Below are 24,976 nucleotides of genomic sequence, written 5' to 3' on the forward strand. Positions count from 1 at the left end.
TGCCGTCATGTCTGGTGAATCTCCTTTTGTGCATTGACGTTGCTAAAGTATCTTGAGTGTACTGTCTTTAAGACTATGTTATCTTTATTTGTAACAAGTTGAGCATGATTAAAATCCATGCTTCAGCTTGAGGGGGGAGTGTTACATAATAATTCAATGTAATAAATTTAAGCATACCTAAGTACTAAAGCATGCTTAGGCTGCTATATGACTGTTATAGGCTACTGTGGGCCTACACTGTCTTTTTGATTGAAGGAAAACATTGTATATATATATATGTGTATTGCTCTTAAGTAAAATATATCAATGTAGTCTCTTTATCTACATGGTATCCCATATATTCCTAGTGTATTACATGGTCTATAACAGAGTTGATAACCTGATAAAATATTAATTGGACTAGAGGAGAATGATTTTAGTAGTTAGTGTTGTTGAAATTTTTGATGAAGGGTGATGAAGATAATTTGCTTCTGATCATCACAAATCAAAGTGCCAAAGACGTTTTCTGAATAGTATGGGATGGGACTTGTGTATTGATTTGAAATTGGAAAGTCATATATGCTTAACATGTTTTGATTTGTTAAGTATTAATTATAATTAATTTTATTTCTTATTTTTTAAATTTCTAATTCTTTTCCACTAATTTATTTCCTTCCTTCATTAGAGACTTCTATTTTTTTTTTCCTAAACTACAATTTGGAGTCTGATGCAGGAGTTATTATTACGATTTTTTAGCATATTTCATGAATTGGTGGAGCCGACTCGACCGATTTGGCCGATTCACCACCGATTCCAACGATTCACATCCAATCTGTTATAATTTAGATCCATCCTATAGATCCGGCTTGAAATAGAGCTGAATCGAATCGTACGAGATCCGAATCAGGAATTTAAGATTCTAGATTCGCCAATTTTAAGCATAGTGAAAGTGACAAGCCTAATGTGACTTCTCTTCTTGCCCTTTCCTGATAAAAATATGAATAAGAAATTAAATAGAAAGGGAAAAAAGGAAACAAAACAAAATGCATGTATTTTTAAAATCATCCATAACCCTAGCTAATGGAAATGATCTAGAACATACTTGTTTTGAGGGATGCACTGCAACTAAGAAGCATGGAAGAGAGAGAACAAATGATAAAATAAATGTGTATTTGACCTAAGTATCCATATATCTCTAGCCAACAAGAATTTGGAAGTAAAGGAATTCACCACACAAAGAACCAATGCCAGAGTCCAAAATATTTGATTGTCAACATCAAAATTCACATATTACGAAAAACACGTTGGCCAGTGGTTAGGCATTTTTCTTCCCTGAATATAGGTTCAAAATTAACAAGGGTAATGCAATTACTCAAGTATCACTGTGGTAAGATATTGGTGGAATTAGGCAACTACCTCCACTACATAGGTGTGTTATGCAGAGTGAGAGGATATAAAAAGGATGCCGATAATAGGAAGGCTGGATAGATGAAATGGAGAAGTGCTATATCCATAGAAAAATACCTATTTAATTGAACGTAGAGTTTAGTAGATCATAACAGCTGTATGATCGGTTAAGCTCTATGGAATAAACTGTTGGGTGATAAGAAGATAGAACATTGTAAAATGAATGAGATGGAGATGAAAATGTAATGTTTGGATGAATGAGTGGAGAAAAAAGGATGGAGAATCAAAATTAATTTTATTTGTATCCAAGAAAAGCTAGATGTGACACCTAAAAGAAGAGGACGTTAAGGTGGTTTGGACATGTTAATGTCGGCCTATGGACTTTCCTGAGCATAAATTTGAGGGTACATAAGCAACTAGGGTAAATAATGGAAGAGGAAGACTAAAGCTGACTTGGATGACAGTTAAAAATGATTTATAAATTTTAGACCTCCCTAAAAATTAGTATCTTTAATATGATTCATTGAAAAAGAAAGAAAAGGATCCGTGTAGTTGACTCCAATTAGTTGGGATGAAGGCTTGGTTATTATATCATTTTGATCTCATGTTCTGATTAGATAGAAACCATTTCTTTCTTTCTTGATTTTGATTGATCAATTTTATTCCTTCCCCTCAATCTCCTCACAGGGAAAGTTAGAAATGAAATGCGTCTCCACTTCCGTGAATCCACTATTGATTATTTCATTTGCAAGAATGAGCATTTGATTCATTGACAGACATTAGCACCTACAATAGTCCTGCAAACAAATTTCTTGAGGAATGCCCTTTAAGTTTTATTCGGTGTAATGATGTTCTTTTGCTTGTTTCATTTGTGCTATTGCTTTTTGTTATGGTTAGGATAGGAAGACTCCTAATCTCAATTAATATTATTCTTTTATTTCTTGATAACTTTTCTTCTTGTTCCAAATTGCATATTAATCCTTTCATTGTTCATTTGTCAAGCATAAGCCAAAAGGAAGTAACATAATTTACTTGCATGGAATGTAACCTTTGGTGTCTATCACATATTTTTCCACTTTTACCTTTTCTTTTCTTGGCATTTTGGGCAGTGTGATGAGCCTGCAAGGCAATGTTTGCCTTTTGGAGTTGTCTGTATTCCTTGTAAAATAAATATTCTTGGCAATCATTGGTGTGGTGTGCAACTGTTATATTCTTTTTCATTTCGTTTTCTCAACCAACAAGCCAAGCATGCGAACTAATTTCTTTTTCCAGCTATGGCCCATGTCAAACTCCTACCCTTGGGTTTTGTGTACAACGTTATCTACAAATTGCTACTTTCAAACCAGAAAAGTTTTGGGCCCTGCAACCACACATATTAATAGATGGTTATGAACTTCAGCTGGAATGGGAACGTCACAGATTATTCGACCTAGATGTGAGGTTTCCTTTTTTTTTTTCTTGAATTAGACTATTGACTAATTGTATTTTGCTTTCTACAAAGGAAATAATTGCATTTGTTCTTGTTTCAGGTGGCTATGATGTTCCAGAAATTGGTAACACAGGATGGAATATTAGAAGTGACCAATGTATTACAGAAACAAGAAAGCAAAGGTCGTCCTTGTGGTCTAAACACAGTGAACCTTCTAAAGGTTAGAAAAACGATGGAGTTGTTAATCGGTTGGGGAAATAAAAATTGATCTCTTGTTTTCAGATAATCTGAAATTGTTGGGATTTTTCTTAATTGTCCTTCTCTTCGTTAGATGTTTATTGTTAAGCTGTTGAAAAAGAAAGCTATATAATGACGTTTTTAACTTGAAAAAATGGATGCTAGGGTTGTAATTACCATTTTTGTTGTTGTTTTGTTTGGACGAAGTTTCTATGATGTGAAATTCTTGTTCACATGAGCTGAAGGTAGTCAATAGCAATTATGGTGGTCATTTTCCTGGGGCGCATATGCTGTTTGACTAACCTATCTTTGTATTTAAACTAATGCCTCTGGTTGCGAGTCCTAAGAATACTGATAAGTTAAAAAAATAAGCTATATTGTCTTTTGCTTTATATGGACCAACAATTTTAAACGGAAGTATCTTGCATCATTGTGCTTGGATTCTCCAGTTTGTCCATGTCTATTTGAATTTTTATTTACTTTTCTTAATTGATCCTTCTCAAGTCTACTCCATCGTGCCTTATAGTTAACAATGTGACTTTGAACGCTTTGCTTGTCTGGTTTTCCCTTTACCTTTTGAGGTTAAACAAATTAGTAAGTTATAAATGAACAAATTTAGCTGAATCTAGTTTAGTCTGCGGTTTTGTTTAAGTCAGAATCTAATCAAACTGTATGAGAGAGAAGTTCTGTTTGTGTGTGTGTGTGTGTTTTCCTAGGTATAGTCTCCTCCTCTCTTCTGAATAGTATTTCTTTTTCTTATTATAATAAATGAATAAATAAGATAGGAAAACTTACAGTGTTTGGATAGTATTAGTTGGTATTTAGTAAGCAACCAAATGCTAAGAACTAATCAACCATAGCTTCGTACACCTAAAATATTTTTCTTCATATATGTCACTGCATATTTATATTATCTTTGATCAAATTTGTATATAATCAATTTGTCAATTCCCTCATCTCAAGATTTTATTTTTTTGCTAGATTTACAGTTTTTTCTACAGAAGTAATTAAGGCTATCTGTTTATTGATTGTAATATAAATGCATTTTATATGTTGTATTCCGTTTATTAGAGTTTTTTGAGGTGCAGTCTGAATAGATTATTCTAGAAAAAGAACTTCGTTCCAGCTTTCTCTAAGGTGTTCAGCTTCTTTACATTCAAAGCGGTGTCTTGCTGAGTTCTACTGTTTTAGGTTGTTTTGGTTTTTTTACAAAATTCAATGTCTACTAATAATAGTTAAAGGCCCAATTCATCATATAGCGTGCACAACACAGGTCCATCTTACCATGTCCTGAAATTAAATCAACAAATGGGGTTGTCAAGAATCGAACCCTTGATCACTTGGTCAAAAAGGTTCTGATACCATATCATGTAACCAATTGATCTAAAAGCTTAAGCTGATAGTTAAAGGCCCAATTCATATTAATATCTGACATACCCCGCACGCAAATGCCCACTAAGCTTGAAGCGTGCACAACATAGGCCCATCATACCATGTCGTGATAGTTAAAGGCCAGGAATTGAACTAAAAGCTTTTAGTTCAATTGGTTCCATGACATGGTACCAGAGCCTCTTTGACCAAGTGATCAAGGGTTCGATTCTTGGCATCCCCATTTGTAGATTTAATTTCAGGACATGGTAAGATAGGCTCTGTGTTGTGCACGCTTCAAGCCCAGTGGGTATTTACGTGCGGGGTATGTCAGATATTAATATGAATTGGACCTTTAGTTCAATTGGTTCCATGACAGAGAACTACACTACTAGTGGGAAAGTAAGAGGCATACCATATATCATGCTGAATGTTAAGTTCATTTTCAACTTATTAATTCTAATTTATCTATCTATTGAGGAAAATAGGGGCATCCAATCCAATTTAAAGGTTTACCATATCTCCCTTTCTTTCCCTTTTCCTTCATACTTTTAGGTAGGATTTCTTTGTAATTGTCTTTATTTTATATCTAGTGCAATTCTTTTATGGTAAAAGTACAATTTACACCCCAAACTTGATACAAATAGACCAAACAACCTTTTTTTTGGAAAAATTGCACCCTGAACTTGGCGAAATGGGACAAATATTTCTTTAACTCACACATGTATCACATCTTTCATAATCTAAGAATTTTCAATGAAAATATAAATTTAAAGGATTCTGAAAAGAAAAGCCAAATGAAAATCAGTATAATTGTACAAAAAGTTGGACTATGACTTCAACAAATATTTATTTGCGAAATGCTTGGACCAGGATAGAAATTATCCAATTTTCTTGTTTAATTATGTTGTTTTGGGTACTAATGTCCATTCTTATATTTTGAGAAGAATTTAATGCTAATGTTTTGTGAAAACTGTGAGCAAGAGTGTCCTTTGTCCAAGTTTATGGTGGGATTTGGCAAATTGCACCATGTTTATAAATAAATAAATAAAAAGTATTTGGGGTTATTTGTCCACATTTACCAACTTTAGGGTGAACATTATTTGTCCACTTTCTCATCCATTCTCTTTTCCCCAAAAAATTAGACATGCTTTTACCGGGGGAAGTTCTCAAATACGATGATGACATGAATGTTTTGTTTTGGTTTGATTTCCTTAGGTTGCTTCAAGTGCATTAGGCTTTGGACCTCAAATGACCATGCAACTAGCTGAGCGCTTGTACACTCAGGGATATATCAGGTGTTGTCTTGTTCCCTTGTCGAGATATAATTATTCTATTGTCTTGCTTTCTTTTTGCTAGTTGCATTGCAGCTGATGTTGACTATTTAAGTATTTTCCCGTTACTGTTGAAGTTTGATTTGTTGGATCATCTTGCCTTGCAAGACTAGGATAAGCAAATATGAGCTTAATTTTTTCATTGTTTGAGTTTGATTGTTGGCATCTTGGTGTGCTGAGCTGGAAAAAGATATTTGAATAACAGCTGAGCTTCTGCTGCCCCAATTTGACCTGCTTTTAAGACACTGAAAATTCATAGTCATTTGTTGAGGTACATGAAATGATTTATGCTGTTTAATTCATTATTTAATTGGGGTGGGTATACATAGAACACTTTACCATTTATTTGGCTGCAGTTGAGCCTTGGCGCAACGGTAAACGTTGTTGTCGTGTGACCAAGAGGTCACGGGTTCGAGTCTTAGGAGCGGCCTCTTGCCAAATAAATTGGCAGGGGAAGGCTTGCCCCCAGTACACCCTTGTGGTGGGACCCCTCTCCGGACCCTCGCTCAGCGGGGACGCGTAGTGCGACCGGGTCGCCCTTTTTTTTTTTTTTTTTTTTTTATATGACAACTCTAATGTATGGTGGGCATTTGGAAATTGCCGAAGCTTATAAATCTTTCTTATGAAATGGAAATATGTATATTTTCTGGTTTATTGTGAACTATATGGTAACTAACCAAAAGATATACTTGTATTTTTTATTGGCATACCCTGTCCTTATCTGGTGTGTGATTTTTGAAGTCTTCACTCAATTCTATCATAGCTACGGATTTAGGGTCTCCTTGCTAGCAAAAGCCAGCTGAGGAAAACAATGGAGACACTCCCATAAAATGTTTTTCTTGGAATTCAGCATTTTTCGAATTTTAGGAGTTCAGTAAAAGAAAAGGTGCAGCTAGCAAGGGGGTTACCAAATAGAATAAGGAACTGATATACAAATGGAAGGTTTAGGTATGCTGTAAAAGGAGTTCATAATTCCTGGTGGCTGATCTGAAGCAAAATATACCTGCTTCATTTAGTAATTTTCTTTGCATATGATTCTGAGTTTAATGAAGTATTTTTCTTCTTTTAGCACAGCGTAAGAGCTTGGGCTGTTTGTCTCAGGCCAAATACATTATCTGAACTCGTAGTCTATTGGTCCATTGTACTGAAAGTACATCTACTCGTATTGCAAGATGTTTCTGAATATATATGATACCCTTAAAAAATTCATAAATGAAGGATCGACTTGTGTATTTTGTCAAATCTCAGGGCTCAAATTTTTATTTATTCAAACCATTTATGTAAGTTAAGGGCATTTTTGCATATTTGCAAGTACAAATAAATTGACAGACGGTCTCTACAGTATGAGGCAAACAAATGTGGAGGACACCATAATGTACTTCCGCAAAAGCATGGATTCACTAGTGTAGTTCACAATAGCTGAGGGACTAATAATTTTTAACCTCTATATATATATTGTGTATATATATATATATATCTACACACACACTGCATGTGTGCATGTTTATATATGCATTGGAGTTCTCAAGATTCAAATTTCTGCTTTATTGCCATTTTTTATTTGATGCCTGTTTCTTGTTCCTTCTTCCCTTCACTCCTTCTTCTCTTATTTTCTTTTGTATTTTATTTTATTTCTGCACATGAAATAATATAACTGAAATTGTTCCTTGTAAAGTAATTCCTTGATCAATTGTGAACATATGTTACTATTTGAGTGGACATTCTAGATTTGGACAAAGTTCAATTTTTCGACTGGTATTATTAGATACCTATCTCTTTTCCGATCGGAATTTAACAACCCGTATAATTGCTCTGTGCTGCTATTTCAGCTATCCGCGCACAGAAAGCACAGCATATCCTTCATCCTTTGACTTCAAAAGCACCCTGTGTTTGCTTGCAAGCAGTTCACTATGGGGTAACCTCATCCGAAGGCTTCTTGCTGAAGGTTATCAGAAGCCTCGGTTAGGAACAGATGTTGGTGACCATCCTCCTATTACTCCTATCTGTTTGGCAAGTGAGCATATGCTAGGCCAAGATGCGTGGAGACTATATCAGTATGTCTGTCAACATTTCATAGGATCTTTGTCTCCTGACTGCAAGTATATGAGGTAACTTAATATGTTATCCTTAAATTTATTGCCTGCCTTAACCCAATCTTGGGATCCTACTTAGGTCAACCATGAACCTATGACTCATTGATAACATTCTATTTCTGATCTTCTATTGTCAGATGCTATATTTTTCTGGTATTTTTTTTCTAAGTACATGTAATTTGTGTTTTGGTATTTTCTACACTTTTCTCATTCCATGCACACACATATATATACAGCCTAGGAGACACCTTTACCCTACAAGCAGCCTATACATTAAATGGGTAGACTAAGCAGCCTAAGTTATGTATCAGCAGACTATACATCAAATGGGTAGACTATTGGGGTTGGGTTTACATTAATTACACTCCCCCTCAAGCTGGAGCATAGATATTAATCATGCCCAGCTTGTTACATATATAGTTAACCCGATTACCCGGTAATGCCTTGGTAAACACATCTGCCAATTGTCCCCCTGTTCTGACATGTGATGTTGTGATTGTGCCATCTTCTAGCTTTTCTCGAGTAAAGTGGCAGTCAACTTCTATGTGTTTTGTCCTTTCATTGAATACAGGATTATTAGCGATGTAGATAGCTGCTTCATTATCACACCATAACTTCATGGGTTTCGTCTGAGCAAATCCAATCTCACCAAGAAGGTTGCGTAGCCATACAAGTTCACACGTAGTTTGTGCCATAGCCCTGTACTCAGATTCTGCACTGGATCTAGATACAACACTCTGCTTTTTACTTTTCCAAGATACTAGGTTGCCTCCGACAAATACACAATAACCCGTAGTAGAACGCCTATCTGTAAGATCTCCTGCGTAATCTGCATCTGTAAATCCTTCAACAGTGTGATGACCATGATTTTGATATAGTATACCACGCCCCGGAGTTCCTTTTAGGTATTTCAGAATGACTAACAACATCCCAGTGTGAAGTTCTTGGAGACGACATGAACTGGCTTACAACACTTACCGCAAAGGAAATATCAGGACGAGTGATTGTAAGATAGTTCAATTTTCCAACGATTCATCTATATCTTTCAGGATTCGGTAGTAAATCTCCATCGTCGGTCTTCAGCTTCCCATTTGGTATCATAGGTGCATCACAAGTCTTTGCCCCAATCAAACCAGCGTCACTTAACACATCTAGACAATATTTTCTCTGAGTGAGGTAAATCCCTTTACGGCTTCGGCAAACTTCAATCCCCAGAAAATATTTCAATTGTCCTAGGTCCTTTGTCTGAAAACAAGTACCTGAGGAATTCTTTCAATTTTATAATGCCAGTTTCATTATTTCCAGTAATTACAATGTCATCAACATATACTACTAGTAAAATGCACCCAGAACCAGATGATGAGTAGAACACAGAATGATCATATGCACTTCGACGAAGACCAAATTCAATGACAGCAGCACTGAATCGTCCAAACCAGGCACGAGGAGATTGCTTCAATCCATACAAGGACCTGCGTAACCTGCAAACTTTCCCAGACTCCCCCTGAGCAACAAAACCAGGAGGTTGCTCCATGTAAACTTCCTCGCGTAGATCACCATTCAAAAAAGCATTCTTGACATCAAGTTGATAAAGCGGCCAGTTGTAAGTAGCAGCCAAAGAAACGAACAATCGAACGGAGGAGAGTTTGGCAACAGGGGAAAATGTCTCTAAATAGTCGATGCCATAAGTCTGAGCATAACCTTTTGCAACCAAACGAGCTTTCAAACGAGCAACAGAACCATCGGGGTTGAATTTGACAGTGAACACCCATTTGCAACCAATAGCACGCTTCTGAGGTGGAAGAGACACAAGATCCCAAGTATGATTCTGTTCAAGGGCATGAATTTCGTCTTTCATTGCTTGAAGCCAGCCAGGATGAGCCAGTGCTTCAGAAAGAGAGGAAGGAACAGCAACCGAATCTAAAGAGGCTACAAAAGACTTGGAGGAGGGTGATAACGCATCATAACATACAAATGAAGAAATGGGGTAAGTGCATTGGCGGGTACCTTTTCGGAGAGCGATAGGAAGTTCAAGACTAGGATCGGGCGATGGTGAAGGATCTGGAGACGAAACAGGAGGGGGAACACTGGCAACTGGAGCTCCGGGAGGTGCAGTACTTGAGGGATTTGTGCGTCGAGAATAAACGTGACGGATAGTCGGACGAGAAGGAACAGAAACCACCTGCTCACTGACAGTGTAAACAAGATAATCATCATTAGTAAGACTTGTCACAGTAACAGAAGGAGTTGATTCACGACTAAAGAAAGAAGTGCTTTCAAAAAAGGTAACATCAGCAGATACCAAATAACGACCCAAAGAAGGAGAGTAGCAACGATACCCTTTTTGAGACCGAGAATAACCTACAAAGATACACTTGATTGATTTGGGATCAAGTTTGGAGACTTGTGGGCGCATGTCTTGAACAAAACAAGCACATCCAAAGACACGTGGTGCGAGTGGAAATAAAGAGGATGAGGGAAAAAGAAGGGAGTATGGAATCTGACCGTTGAGGACTGAAGAGGGCATACGGTTGATGAGAAAACAGGCAGTGGACACCGCATCTGTCCAAAAAACTTTAGGAACCTGCATATGAAACAACAGTGCACGAGCAACTTCTAATAAGTGACGGTTCTTACGTTCAGCAACACCATTTTGCTGAGGGGTAACGATGCAAGAAGTCTGATGAATAATACCGTGTTGAGAAAGATATGATTGGAATGTATTAGATACATATTCTTTAGCATTGTCACTTCGCAAAATACAAATAGATTTGTTGAATTGTGTGTGAATCTCAGCACGAAAGGCACAAAAGATAGTAAATAATTCTGAACGAGATTTCATTGGATAAAGCCAAGTGACACGAGAATAATCATCAACAAAGGTGACAAAATAACGGAAACCAAGTTTGGACACAACAGGACACGGACCCCATACATCAGTATGCACCAAATAAAAGGGAGACTCGACACGTTTATTGAGTCGCGGAGGATACGAAACTCTATGATGCTTAGCAAACTGACAAGCTTCACATTCTAGAGTAGAATCACGCGGAAGACTAGGACATAATTTGAGCAAAATTGGCAAAGACGGATGACCAAATTGACAATGAAGTTGTAAAAGAGACGCGCTTGTGCAGGCAATGGATCTTGGCACCTGTTGATAAGTTGAATCAAGGACATACAATCCATTCACCAGGTTCCCTCTACCAATAATTTGCTTCGTCCCAAGATCCTGAAATAGACAATGGGTAGGATAAAAAACAACACAACAGTTAAGAGTCTTGGTAAGTTGGCTGACAGATAATAAGTTTAGAGGAAATTGGGGTAAACATAAAACAGATGATAAAGGAAGAGTAGATGTTGGGTTAGCTGTCCCTTGTCCAATTACAGAAGCACTTGAGCCATTAGCTAACATAACAGACGGCAAATTGGTCACATGTTGAAAAGAAGAAAGGATACCTGTGTTGCCGGTCATATGGTCTGTAGCACCAGAGTCAATAACCCAACTACGAGAGGAGGTGGATAGACATGCAGCATGATTACCTGTATCAACTAAAACGGAGGTGAAGGTTGATGGTTGTGCTGCAGCATAAGTTGCAGAAAGCTGCTGAAACCGAGCATACTCATCTGCAGAAATGGTGACAAAGGAAGGGGTTGGTACGATGCCACCGTGAGTTGCAGTATTTGCCGATCTCCTGGGGGCATTCTGTTCCGAGTATTGACGCGGTTTACCATGTAATTTCCAGCAATTTCCCTTAACATGCCCTTCTCCCCCACAGTGATAACAAGTACGAGGGGAGCTACGGTTGCCACTAGGAAGAATACTGTCTCCACTTTTGCGACCTGGACCAGCAGTACTTACCAAGGCGGCTGTGTCAGAAGACAATGTACCAGAAACTGTTACGCCATCCTTACAGACGTAATTTTGACTCCCAATTAATTTTCTATCCGTAATTTTAGAGGACCCTAAGGTAAATGCAGTCACAATTTGCTTTTCAATTCCTCCTGCCATAAAACTAGATGAAATATATATATATATATATATATTTTCTTTTTTTTAAGAGATTTGTTTTTTTTTTTCTTTCTTTCACTGTTTTTTTTCTTTTTTCTTTTTTTATAAATAATAACAGCAGTACTAATAAATGTAAAATTGGAGCAGTAGAGAAACCTAAAAACTAAAGTTACGCAACACAGTTGAAGAATAGAAGGGAGGCAGGTTCAGAGGATAACTTCCCTGACACAGGCGAGCACCAGGAATGGCCGGAATTTTTATTCCGACGCCGGAGAAGTAGACCGGTACCGAGAAGGAGAAGCCACGCTCTGCCACGCGCCGGCGTGTGATGATTGCTGTGAATGAGGGCGGAGGCGCGTGAGGCCCACGCGCTGGTCAGATGGTGGCCGGAATTCGCAGGAGCGCCGATCGGAGGAGGAGAGGAGGAATGGGATGGGTGGTGAGATAAACTGATGTACCAAAAAATATAACCAAGAGACCGAAGCTCTTCACTGATACCAAAGGGTCGAGGGTTCGAGTCCCGACAACCTCATTATTGTGTGGAATTAAAAACACATGGCGGGATGGGCCTGTGTTGTGCACGCTGCAAGCCCAATGGGCATTTGCGTGTGGGGGTGTGTTGGTGATTAATATAAGATATATGATTGGACCTTAACTATTAGCTTGAGCTTTTAGTTCAATCGGTTCCATGACAGTACACACACAAAATCACCTTCTGTTGTTCACAAGGCACATTTTGATACCAAGAACTATTGAGCTTAATATTGAGGATGTGGGTGAATCTGCATTCCTGGGGGCACATATCTGTTGCAAAAAGGATAGCATAATTAATAATCTAGACTAGTATGATTATAATTTATAACAGAGAAAAAAAAAATACTGGCTAAGGAAACCCCTTGCTGTGGAAAGGGGTTGGTTCGTCTTGGCTTTGTCTGGTAAATTGCGATGGCTTCAGGACACATTCTTTCGGAAAAAATGACATGGATCATAAAGTCTACCAGCTCAAGTAGGGGAACCTTGTTGCTATTATGGGACGGTTATAAATTTAAATATTACACCTATTTAGATTTCGTATCCCTGTTTGAAAATATCAAAAGCAGTTGAGCAAGAAGATGATCAAAATTCATACAATTGAATGACAATCTTTGCTACAATTGAAAAATAAATTTGTGATAAATTTGTTTTCCTTATTGGAAAGAACAATTTTGGACTTTGCCCATAAAAACATGCCAATAAATGGGAGAAATAAAAGGTGCCAATATGGATGGTTATGAGAGAAATAAATCTTGAAAGAGGCAGAGAATATAACTATAACGTGGAGATTGAGAAGCACACTTTTGGAGGGATTCTTCACCTGATGTTTGGTTTACCTGATGCACTTCACACATTTGTATAGAGACCCCTACTTCAAGTTAAGGAAGCATAAAATTGGGGTTAGCATTTTTTTCACTGATGGGTGGTTGATAAAATATTATTTAAAGTCGAAGGTTTTCAGCTACCCAACCAAAAAATTGCATTTAGTTAAATTGTATTTAAATTGATTTTTTTTTCTTATTTTGCACTTTTTCTTATCTTGTTTGCTCTTCTCTCCCTCTCTCTCTTTGAGATTGGACTGGCTGTAATCCGTTATTTGAAGTTTTTTAATCTTCGCAGCTCTTGATTGTATCCAAACTTATAAAACTATCACTTTTCACTTTTTCATCCTTTGGTCTTTATCAGAATTTCCAAGTTTTTGTGTTGTAATATATCCCTCTAAGCATTAATCATCATACTTACATGTTTATTGGACATGAAAACATAATGTTTTCTGATGTAGAACATATTAAACTCCAAGCGTCATGTCATACTTATTTTTCAGATTTTTCCTGTGGCTTTTAAAGTTGATGCCATCACGAAATGCATTTAGTCAATTCCTAGAATTCAAGGTTAAGCATTGTTCTTTTTCCGTGTACTTGCCTAACAGGATAAGATTTTTCCATAATGTAATCATAAAAGATTCATGAATTACTAATAATATTATAGAGTTAGTTGCATGGCATGCTAGAAAACTAATTGTCTAGTAACAGATGTTCTGTAACTCCTGGTGTTCATGAAGATTCAAAGAGGCAGTTTAACTGTTGCGCTTGTGCATATTCTACTCTTTCTTGCATTTTATTGTGGATAAAAAGGTTCAAATTTGTAAGGAACTGAAAATAGGAGGGCTTCTTAACTCTAACTGATGGCAATTAAACAATTATGCAAACTGAATGCATACTATATATTTCAGTTGCATAAATATTATAGCTTGATAAGACATAAGCAAGTTTATTATTGAAATACTATAGCGCGCGTGTGTGTGTATATATATATATATATATATATATATTTTGCTAACATCTCTTTTTTTGGAAATTGGAATAAATTTCAGGACAAAGGTGGAATTCTCAGCTGGTGGAGAGTTCTTCCAGTGTGTAGGGCAGCGTGTTGTAGAAGAAGGTTTTACATCTATAATGCCATGGTTAGCAGTAACAGAGAAAAATCTTCCTTGGCTTGCAAAAGGAGAGAGAATAGATCTTTCAAGAGTGGATCTTTTTGAGGTATTGTTTTGATATCCATATATTATTATTCCTCATATGTATTGAAAATCTTATCAAATGTTATCTAACACTTTGCTGAATATTTCCAAATCTAAATAAACTATATAAATAATTGTTTTAATTCTGCTTGCCATGGAGTTGTATTACTACAAAGGGATAAGATGTTTAGTATTTCTTAGTCACTCCAATCCGTATTTTCCTTGTTTTCCCTCTCATCTTCAGCCTAGAACTTCGTATGCTACTGCATCTTCCCGTCTATATTTTCCTGTAGCTTATCTCCTACAGGTAGGGTGTGCACTGGCCAGTTAGTCAAACTGATAGATGGGAGCTCAAGCAGTTCCATATAATTTGTTGTAATTAGTTAACCAATGAATTGTTTAAGCAATTTTTACTGTTACAGTTAATTGGTTCTTGGTTAACTACAAATGGTCTTTTAATTTTATAGGATGAGGATTGAATGGTTTGAGTATTCTCTGTATTTCACTTATCAATTATGTTACATATATGCACATATATATATAGTGGAAGTTGTACGTGTCTAACTAGAAAACACAGTCCTAAACAATAATCCTAAACAAATTCGGTTTTAGGTTAACATGCTAAACCGAATCTTTTTAGGTTAACTACTCATTACTCCCCCTCAAGCTGAACAGGGCAGGCACGAACAGTCAGCTTGTCTCTAAGCAGTTGAAACCGATTCCAGGCAAGTGGTTTCGTAAAAATATAAGAAGTTTGGTCTTTAGTAGATATTTATCGAACCGCCAATGCTTTGGATCGAACTTTGTCTCGCACAAAGTAAAAGTCAATTTCCAGGTGCTTGGTTGAATTGTGAAAAACGGGATTGGCAGATAAGTATATAGCACTGATATTAGCGATATTATCACACCATAACACGTGTCGTAGAAACAGGAAAGTCAATCTCGCGAAGCAGCATTTGTAGCCAAGTAAGTTCAAAAGTGGCTGTGGCCAGAGCTCGATATTCGGCTTCAGCGGAAGATTTAGAAACAATGCTTTGTTTGCGAGATGACCAAGAGACCACATTGGAACCAAGAAAAACCGTATAACCTCTCGTAGACTTCCGATCATCACGATCTCCACCCCAATCAGCATCAGAATAGCAATGTAATTGATTCACAGAACCTTTAGTGAACCGGATACCAAACAAAGCGGTACCTTGTAAATACCTCAAAATGCGTTTAACTGCACTCCAATGAACATTAGAGGGAGCATGCATGAATTGCGAGACCCAATTAACTACAAATGAGATGTTTGGCTGGGTGAAAGTCAGATATTGCAAGCTCCCGACAATGCTACGATAGAGATAAGAGTCATCAAACGTATCCGTGGGATTGGCCTGTAGGTGCGCAGAGGGATTAACCAGACTTGAGATGATTGTACAATCCAATATATTAGCCTTTTTATGAATGGACTGAATATACTTGGACTGGTGTAACAAGAGACTTGTCGAATCCTGATGAACTTCCAAACCAAGGAAATAATGTAATGATCCAAGATTCCAAATTGCAAAATTAATCTCAAGAAACTTGGTCAACTTCCCAATCAAATCACTGTCATTCCCGGTTACCAATAAATCATCCACATAAATAAGACAATAACACGCATCTTGCTAGATAAAAGGAAGTAAAGTGAAGTATCGGTTTTAGACCCTTGAAACCCGAACTCTAAACCAGCCGGATCAACAAAACCGGGGGGTTGCACCATATACACATCCTCATGTAAGTCACCATGTAAGAAAGCATTAGAAACATCTAGTTGAGTGATATCCCACCTCAAATTCACAACCAAAGAAAGAATAAGTCGAATAGTGGTAGGCTTAACCATTGGACTAAATGTATCAGTATAATCAATTCCAGGACGCTGATGAAAACCCTTCGCCACCAAACAAGCTTTATGTCATTCAACTTCCCCTTTTGCATTTGTTTTAGTTTTAAACAACCAACGATTATCAATCAAATTAGCCCCGGGGGGAAGAGGAACAAGACTCCAAGTGCCATTCATCATTAGTGCATTGTATTCTTCACCCACTGCTTTGCGCCAACATGCATGTTTAGAAGCTTGTAAAAAGGTATTAGGATCAGCATCAACAGAATGTACAAGCATTTTGTGTTTGAAAGTGCCAGCTTTTGCCCGAGTAATCATAGGATGAGCATTGTCAACAGTGCAAAGAGCAGCAATATTTTCCAATGTGTCGGCTGACTGAGAAGCAATATCCGAGTGTGCAGGAGATGCTGCAGGGGATGGCGAATCAGTACTATGTCTGCAGTAACAGGAACCGCAAGCAGAATGGGGCTGACTGACCTGTCGACGCGAGAGGAAGCCGAAAGGACTGTCTCTGCAGATTTTGGAGAGGAGTACCTAGCTGATTCTGTTGCTGAAGGTTAAAGTGGAAACTCGGGAAAAATCAGTGGATATGTAACCTGAGGTGATTGAAGCAGAGGCGTGGGATCATGGACATGTGATGCACACCGATTAAGTTCATCGAATGGAAACACCTACTCATCAAAAAATAACATGGCGTGAAATGTAGGATTTGGAAGAAACAGGATCAAAGCGGCGATAGCCCTTATGCAATTTACTATATCCCAAAAAGACACATTTAGTGGAGCGAGGAGCTAATTTATGTGATGCACAGGGATGAAGCCAAGGATAACATAAACACCCGTAACCGAGAATAATCTGGTAAATTACCAAACAATTTGCAAAAGGAATGTCAAACTCAAGAGTCGACGCTGGCACTTTATTAATAACATAGACAACAGTTTCAAAAGCAAAAGACCAAAAGGAAGGTGGTAATTTAGCATGGTTAAGCAGATCAAGTCCAGTTTCAACTATGTGTCGGTATTCAGGGGTGTAAGGACAAGAGGATCGTTGTGCAATTCCATGGGATGCGAGATTTTTGGACAAGGTTCGAAATTCCCCACCCTAATCAAGCCCAAAGTGTTTTTCCACCACAAGTCTAAATTGAATAAACACATCCATAACCTCAGATTTCTTCTTTAACAAATAAAGCCAAGTGTATTTAGTGTAATGATCAAAGAATATGACATATAAATACCCATCATGTGACTGAATTTTAGCTGGTCCCCATACATCAGAACAAATTAGCTCAAGAGGTTGAGTAGCAATAAACGAAGATTTAACAAACGGTAATTTATGACTTTTACTAACTGAATATGCATCACAAAGAGAGGAACTTTTATTTTCTGAAGAAGTAATAACATTAGAAGTGATTAATTTCTTAATAATTGGAAGAGAGGCATTGTCCTAAACGCTCATGCCAAGTAGATAAAGCAGCTAAATTAATTTGAACCGGAATGGAGGAAGTTGTTGGAAGGTAATAAAGCCCGTCTTTACTCTGCCCCATGTGGATGATGTCCTTCGTTGCCAAATCCTTGAGAACAAAAGAATCAGCAAAGAATTCCACAAATATTGTTAGAAGCAGTTAAAGAACGAACGCAAACAAGATTATGTTTAGCTGCAGGAACAAGTAGAACATCTCTAAAATCTAATGTTTTGGCATGAAGAGGAAATTGAAAACAACCCACCGAACTGATGGAAAGTTTAGAGCCATTACCAATTGTAACTTCCTCAGGACCCGAATACTTAGAATGAATAGCAAGGTTTCCCAAATTCGATGCGAGATGATGTGTAGCACCGGTGTCCATGACCCATTTCTGAGCCGGCTGATTCTGATTTGTAGCAATGTTGGACTGTGGATTGTGAACCATTCTAGTATCATGCGCGTACACTGGAGATGAGCAATTCCGAGCAATATGACCCTTATCCTTGCAAATATAACATGTGATAGTGATGGAATCCGATGGGGCAAATTGTGTGGCTTGAGGTGAACCACCCGAATTGTTCACAAAATTGCGTGAGGGCATATGAAAACTGCTGAGAGTAGTTATTTTGATAACTACTGCCCCTACCTCTTCTTCCACGGCCCCGACCCCTTCTGCTGAAATTTCGGCTGGAGGCAACAAATTGTGTCGTTGGAGCAGTAAGGATGGCTTCCTCTTTACTATCAGCAAGGATTTGAGCTTCCTCATTGAGAAGTAAGCCATATAGTTGTTCATATGTTGTAGGCAGCGTGCGTGCATGGAATGCCCGCTTGAATGGCTGGTAATTGGGGGCCAATCCGACCAAGATATAATCAATGAAATCTTCCAGAGACATAGGCGATTTCAGGGCAGCCAAGCTATCAAAAATCGATTTTGCTTTATTCATATAAACCGAAATTGAAGCTGTTTCATGATGGAGACTCATCAATTGTCCTCAAAGAAAGCGAACTTGAGGTCGAGAGCCTTGAGAGAAGGTTTCGTGGAGGCGGTTCCAAGCCTCATAAGCATGTTTCGTTCCAACAAGAGTAGGAAGCAGAGATTTGTCCACAGATTGAAAAAGGATAGAATGAACTTGTCTATCTTGCTGTCTCCATACAGTATATTCATCACAATCACAAGGAGGGGCTGCGGTTCCATCAACATGGTGAAACAGCCTGCATCCTTCTACGGTCAACTCCATCTGCGTTTTCCACAATGCAAAGTTTATCGAATCAAGCTTCACCGTTAAACTGTGAGAGAAATTCAGCATTGGGCCAATTGCGGCCCAACTGATGGTTAGATGAGGTTGAGGAAGCCATGGACGAAGAAGAATTTGAGGAAGAGGAAGAAGACATAGTTTCGGTTTCTGAAGATTAATGGTGAACGATGGAAAAATTTAGAGAAGTCAGACGGTGAAGTTTCAGGTTTTGCGTTTAAGAATTAGGGTGAAAGAAAATGATTAGCTGAAGACAGCAAGGAGATGAAACGCGACAGAACCCGGTGAGAAAGGAAAAGCACAGAAACGTTTTGAGAATTAAGGCGAAACAAAAGAAGGAGTCGGCCAATTGAATTGGTCTTTAAACCCTAATAGGCTCTGATACCATGAATGTTACATATATGCACATATATATAGTGGAAGCTCTACGTGTCTAACTAGGAGTCTAATTAGGAAACACAGTCCTGAACAATAACCTAAACATTAATCCTAAACAGCTTCGGTTTTAGGTTAACACTCCTAAACCGAATCTGTTTAGGTTAACTACTCATTAAGGATACTCATTTTATGTTTCAGTTGGTTAACTATTTCAAAATGAGAAAGAATAATGGAGGAGAAAATGAAACGGATTATAGAATTATTATCAATTTGATAGTAAAGGAAGGTACGGTAAATTTTAGCTAATCATTGTGAACCTGACCATTCAGTATGTAGCAGAAACATTACTAGGATGAAAAAGAGTACGAACTAGAGGTTAAGTTGACAGAGGAAGTGTGCATGTGGATAATATAGTATGACAGAGGAAGTCCTATTAAGGAGGACGAACTAGAACATACGATACTAATTTGATGGTTCAGTTTCTTGGATTAAATATTATCAAGCTTCATGAAGATTGTTTACTGTACTACTGATTGTAGGGGATAAAAGCCATTGGCGGGAAAACGGTTTCACCAAAAAGCAAATCTGGCACTCACGCCAAAAGTGTTGTGACTCTAATTGTTCAGTCATTTTTTTGTATATAAATACTGCAATCTTCTTTATCATATTCAATAAGAATGAATTAGAATTTCCCAGAATTCTCTCTTCACTTCATGGTATCAGAGAATTGGTAGTGTGAAATCCTTATTCATTTTCTCAAAAACCCTAACGGTCATGCCGAAATACAGCTATCTTCATGCGGCACTTAGTACTCATGATAATAACGGTGAAGACAGAGATGCAAATTCGTCCAAAAAAAAATTGCATGATGAATCTGGAACCAAACAAAAATGAAGAGGAGAATTCTGATCATTCGATTCTCGTTCTTACAATCACAGTGAGAAAAACGATACGATTTCAAAGGTGAACAACAACAACTCAAATTCTCTCGCTGCTTTGCATTCAATCGACAATCCTGGCTTGATCCTTGTCAGTAGTTTACTCACTGGCAGTAACAACTACATTCCATGGTGTCATTCTATGACTCATGCGTTACGAGCCAAACGCAAACTTAATTTCATTTTACAAGATCTGGGACCGGTGGAGACTTCACCGGAGTATGAGAGATGGTCGGAGATGGATAGTCTGGTATTTTCCTGGCTAATTAACTCCATGTCCAAAGAGATTGCAGAAGCTTTCTTATATGTTGCATCAGCACGAGCCTTATGGAAGGAGCTTCAACAACGTTTTGGAGAAAACAATGGTTTGCGACTTTTTCATCTGAAGCAAGAACTCAGTAAGGTTACACAGGGCAGTTTGTCTATCTCTTATTTTATGAAATTAAAGAAGCTTTGGGATTAAATGCATGTTTTACAACCTTTATTGAATTGTGCTTGCGGAGAATCTCGTCGATTAATCCAGGATTTAGAAGAGAAAGACAGAGTTATGAAATTTTTATCTGGATTAAATGCTGATTATGAGCATGTGTGTAGCCAAATTTTGTTGATAGAACCAATTCCTCATATTAATAACGCATACTCTATGGTTGAGAGAGTTGAGAAACAAAGAGGTTATACCGCAGAATCCTTAATTGAATTTGCTAATGCTGTGTCTAAACCTACTGATTCTAGAACAGATCCAAAGAAAAAACGATTCACAAAAGAGAGATAAATCTGATAAGTGTTGCACTCATTGCAAAAAAAAAAACAGACACACTAAGGAAGAGTGTTTTCTTTTGAGAGGATATCCCGAGCGGTTCAAGGGAAAAAGAACCTTGAGCTCTACTCCCACAACATCTGCTTTCTGTAGCAGAGAATCCGATTCTCCTTTTGACACAGGCGATAGTGATGAGGAGAAAATGTCTCAAAATGCACGAAGTGCTAAGATTATAGACAAGGATATTCTGAAGCTGGTCAATCAAGAAGTTCAACGATTGATGAAGGGCAAAGGCACTGCAGAGGGCAATTACTATTCTGGATAAGATTTTACTGCATTCGCAGCTTGTGGTAATCAATCTCTTCCTCATTGTTCTTCTGTTACGTTTGATTGGATAATAGATTCTGGAGCCTCTACTCATATGTGCAAAGATTTACATCTTTTTAACTGTATGATGAATGTAACTGCTCCAAGATTGGTCTATATGCCTGATGGTTCAACTCAAAGAGTTACAAAAATTGGAATTATCAGTCTTAGCCCTGCATTACAACTCAAAGAAGTCCTTTATGTTCCTGAGTTTCAATTCAATCTACTCTCAGTAGGAAAGCTTTTGAAGGATAATCCACATGTTGCTATCAAATTTCAACTAACACATTGCTTATTGCAGGACCTGGTTACTGATCAACCTCTAGCTGTAGGAATTTTTCATGCAGGACTTTATCTGCTCACTAATTCTTCTTTTTAACCAGAGGTTGTAAAGAAACATACACATGATGGAGATCTTTCAGTTTAGATTCAACTGTTAATGCAGCCTATGAAGCAGATTGTTCACTTTGGCACCAACGATTGGGTCATGCATCTTATACAATTCTATCCAAGCTTTTTTCCTTTCCAAAAACTATAGCGGATGCTTGTGACATATGTCATAAAGCTAAACAGGCAAGATTATCCTTTCCTATTAGTTCAATTAAAACAATTCAAGCTTTTGACTTACTTCATATTGATGTATGGGGACCGTATAAGCAAATGACTTGTAATGGTGATCGTTTTATGTTGACAATTGTTGACGATTTTACTAGAGTTTTATGGATATTTTTGTTCTCATCTAAAACTCAAGTTGGTCAATTGTTAGATAATTTTATCCGGATGGTTAAGGTTCAATTTGAGTTTTCTGTCAAGAGGATCCGAACAGATAATGGTTCAGAATTTTTGAACCATGACATACAACATGTTTTTAACAGTCATGGGGTTCTTCATGAACGATCTTGCGTTTACACGCCCCAACAGAACAGTGTGGTGGAGAGGAAACACCGACATCTTACACAAACAGCTAGAGCTTTGATGAAACAAGCAAATATGCCTATTCGTTTTTGGGGAGACGCAATGATGTATGCTGTTGCTATTATCAATGGTTTACTACAAAGGTTCTTAATTGGAAGAGTCCTCACTCTTTGTTATACAACAAAGATCCTACTTATACCCATTTCAAGATCTTTGGTTGTTTGTGCTACATAAGCAACACAAAACCCCACAAAACCAAATTTGCTGATCGTTCCTTTAAGGCTGCTTATCTCGGTCTCGCCACTAGACAAAAAGGGTTCCGAGTTTACAATTTTGATACTCAGTCTATTTGTATATCCAGAGATGTCATATTTTATGAACATCAATTTCCTTTCCTCTCAAATAATACCCTTGCACAACCCTCATGCTTACCAATCCCAACTTATCAATCAGCTGATCCACTTGAACCTCATTCTATTAAACCTACATCCCCATCTATAACAAACTCACCAATACAAAATTCTGATGATTTTCAAGTTTCAAACACACCTAATACCACCTCTAAGGTTGATACCCCAACATCTTTTGATCAAACTGATCCCAACATTAATCTCTCACCAATAATTCCCCAACACCAGTTATCTTCAACTGACCATGCTTCAATATTTGAACCTGAGTCTGTTTCAAATTCAACTTCTCCTTCTCTCAAAAATATGCCTATTCAACCTTCAAGGCAGTCCTCTAGAGTTAAGAAAGCACCCACTTGGTTACAAGATTTTGTAATCAATAATGTCACTTCTTCTCTTATCAATACAGCTGATCACACAAATATTACTTTCTCCCGAAAACATCATGCTTTCCTTGCTAAAATTACTAAAGTTTCTGAACCTAAGTCTTACCTTGCTGCGAGTAAAGATCCAGCTTGGATTGCTGCAATGCAAGCTGAACTTACGGCTCTTGAAGATAATCAAACTTGGTATCTAACTTCTCTGCCACCTGGAAAGAAACCAATATCAACTCGATGGGTTTTTCGAGTAAAATACAATGCTGATGGATCAGTTGAGCGATTCAAAGCGCGTTTGGTGGCCCGTGGTTACAAGCAGCAATTTGGCAGTGATTACACTGAGAGTTTCTCCCCTGTAACCAAAACAACAACTGTTAGAACTTTTCTCGCCATTGCAGCTGCCCATCGATGGCCAATACACCAAGTAGATATCAACAACGCATATATACATGGGTATGTGGATGAAGAGATTTATCTCGAACCTCCTGATGGTTATAAAAAGGGAAAGTCAGGGCAGGTTTGCAGATTGACAAAGTCACTTTACGAACTTAAACAAGCAAGACGTCAATGGTATAAAGAGTTCACTGGGAAGCTTCTTCAGCTGGGCTTTCACAAATCCTATCACGATTACTGCCTTTTCACTAAACAAACCTCTACTGATTTTATTGCAATTGTTATCTATGTTGATGATGCTTTGATTACAGGCACATCCGAGGAACTTATTGTTGAGGTTTAGCAGTCACTTGATGAGGCATTTACTATCAAAGATTTGGGACATGCCAAATTTTTCTTAGGTGTTGAAATCGCACGATCTGATGCTGGATTGATTTTATCACAACATAAATACATCTCAGAGATGGTTACTGATGCAGGGTTACTTCAGGCTAAACCAGTTAGCAGTCCACTACCTAGCGGCATTCAATTTGATTCCCCTTCGCCTCTTTGTGATAATCCGGAGCAATATCGAAGAATTATTGGCCGTATGTTATATTTGGGATTTACTAGACCCGATATCTCATTTATCACTCAACAATTGAGTCAATTTCTCAATTCTTCTACTCAATTGCATATGGACACTGCTATTCACGTACTTAAATATCTAAAAGGTACTGCTCAGCTTGGTTTATTTTATGCGTCACAGAGTAATTTGAAACTCACAGGTTACTGTGATGCGGACTGGGGAAGGTGCAAGGAAACACGAATCAATTACAGGATATTGCGTGTTGTTGGGAAACTCTTTGATCTCTTGGAAATCAAAAAAACAGAACACTGTCAGTCGCTCTTCTGCTGAAGCGGAATATCGAGCAATGGCGACCACTGTATGTGAGTTGAAGTGGTTAAGCTACTTGCTTAAAGAATTCAAAATTACAGTGCCTCTGCCAATACCAATGCATTGTGATAATCAGGCCGCAATTTATATTGCAGCCAACCCCGTATTTCACGAGAAGACTAAACATATCGACATAGACTGTGATGTAGTTCGTGATCAATATTTGGAAGGATTTATTGAGACACCTTATATTCATACACATGAGCAATTGGCAGATTTTTTGACTAAGGCACTACCTGGTTCTCAACTACAATCTGTGATGATGCAATTGGGGTTTCTCAATTTACAATCTTCAGCTTGAGGGAGGTGTCTTGGATTAAATATTATCAAGCTTCATGAAGATTGTTTACTGTACTACTGATTGTAGGGGATAAAAGCCATTGGCGGGAAAACAGTTTCACCAAAAAGCAAATCTGGCACTCACGCCAAAAGTGTTGTGACTCTAATTGTTCAGTCATTTTTTTGTATATAAATACTGTAATCTTCCTTATCATATTCAATAAGAATGAATTAGAA

At 37.7% G+C, this 24,976-nt stretch overlaps 1 protein-coding gene across 3 annotated transcripts in view; it reads left to right on the forward strand.

The window, feature by feature from the left end:
* The window catches only part of LOC136218527 (DNA topoisomerase 3-beta), a 57,037-nt gene that overhangs the window by 28,856 nt on the left and 3,205 nt on the right, over positions 1-24,976 (forward strand). For 2 of the 3 annotated variants that reach the window (XM_066005449.1, XM_066005450.1), the window contains 5 exons: positions 2,659-2,821; positions 2,916-3,035; positions 5,639-5,718; positions 7,584-7,862; positions 14,267-14,435. In XM_066005449.1, coding sequence (XP_065861521.1) covers positions 2,659-2,821; positions 2,916-3,035; positions 5,639-5,718; positions 7,584-7,862; positions 14,267-14,435 — 811 coding nt within the window. The remainder of the gene's footprint in view (positions 1-2,658; positions 2,822-2,915; positions 3,036-5,638; positions 5,719-7,583; positions 7,863-14,266; positions 14,436-24,976) is intronic. The other variant, XM_066005451.1, reaches the window with a different exon arrangement.

Source organism: Euphorbia lathyris, chromosome 2 (assembly GCF_963576675.1).
Source record: "Euphorbia lathyris chromosome 2, ddEupLath1.1, whole genome shotgun sequence".
Lineage (NCBI taxonomy): Eukaryota > Viridiplantae > Streptophyta > Magnoliopsida > Malpighiales > Euphorbiaceae > Euphorbia > Euphorbia lathyris.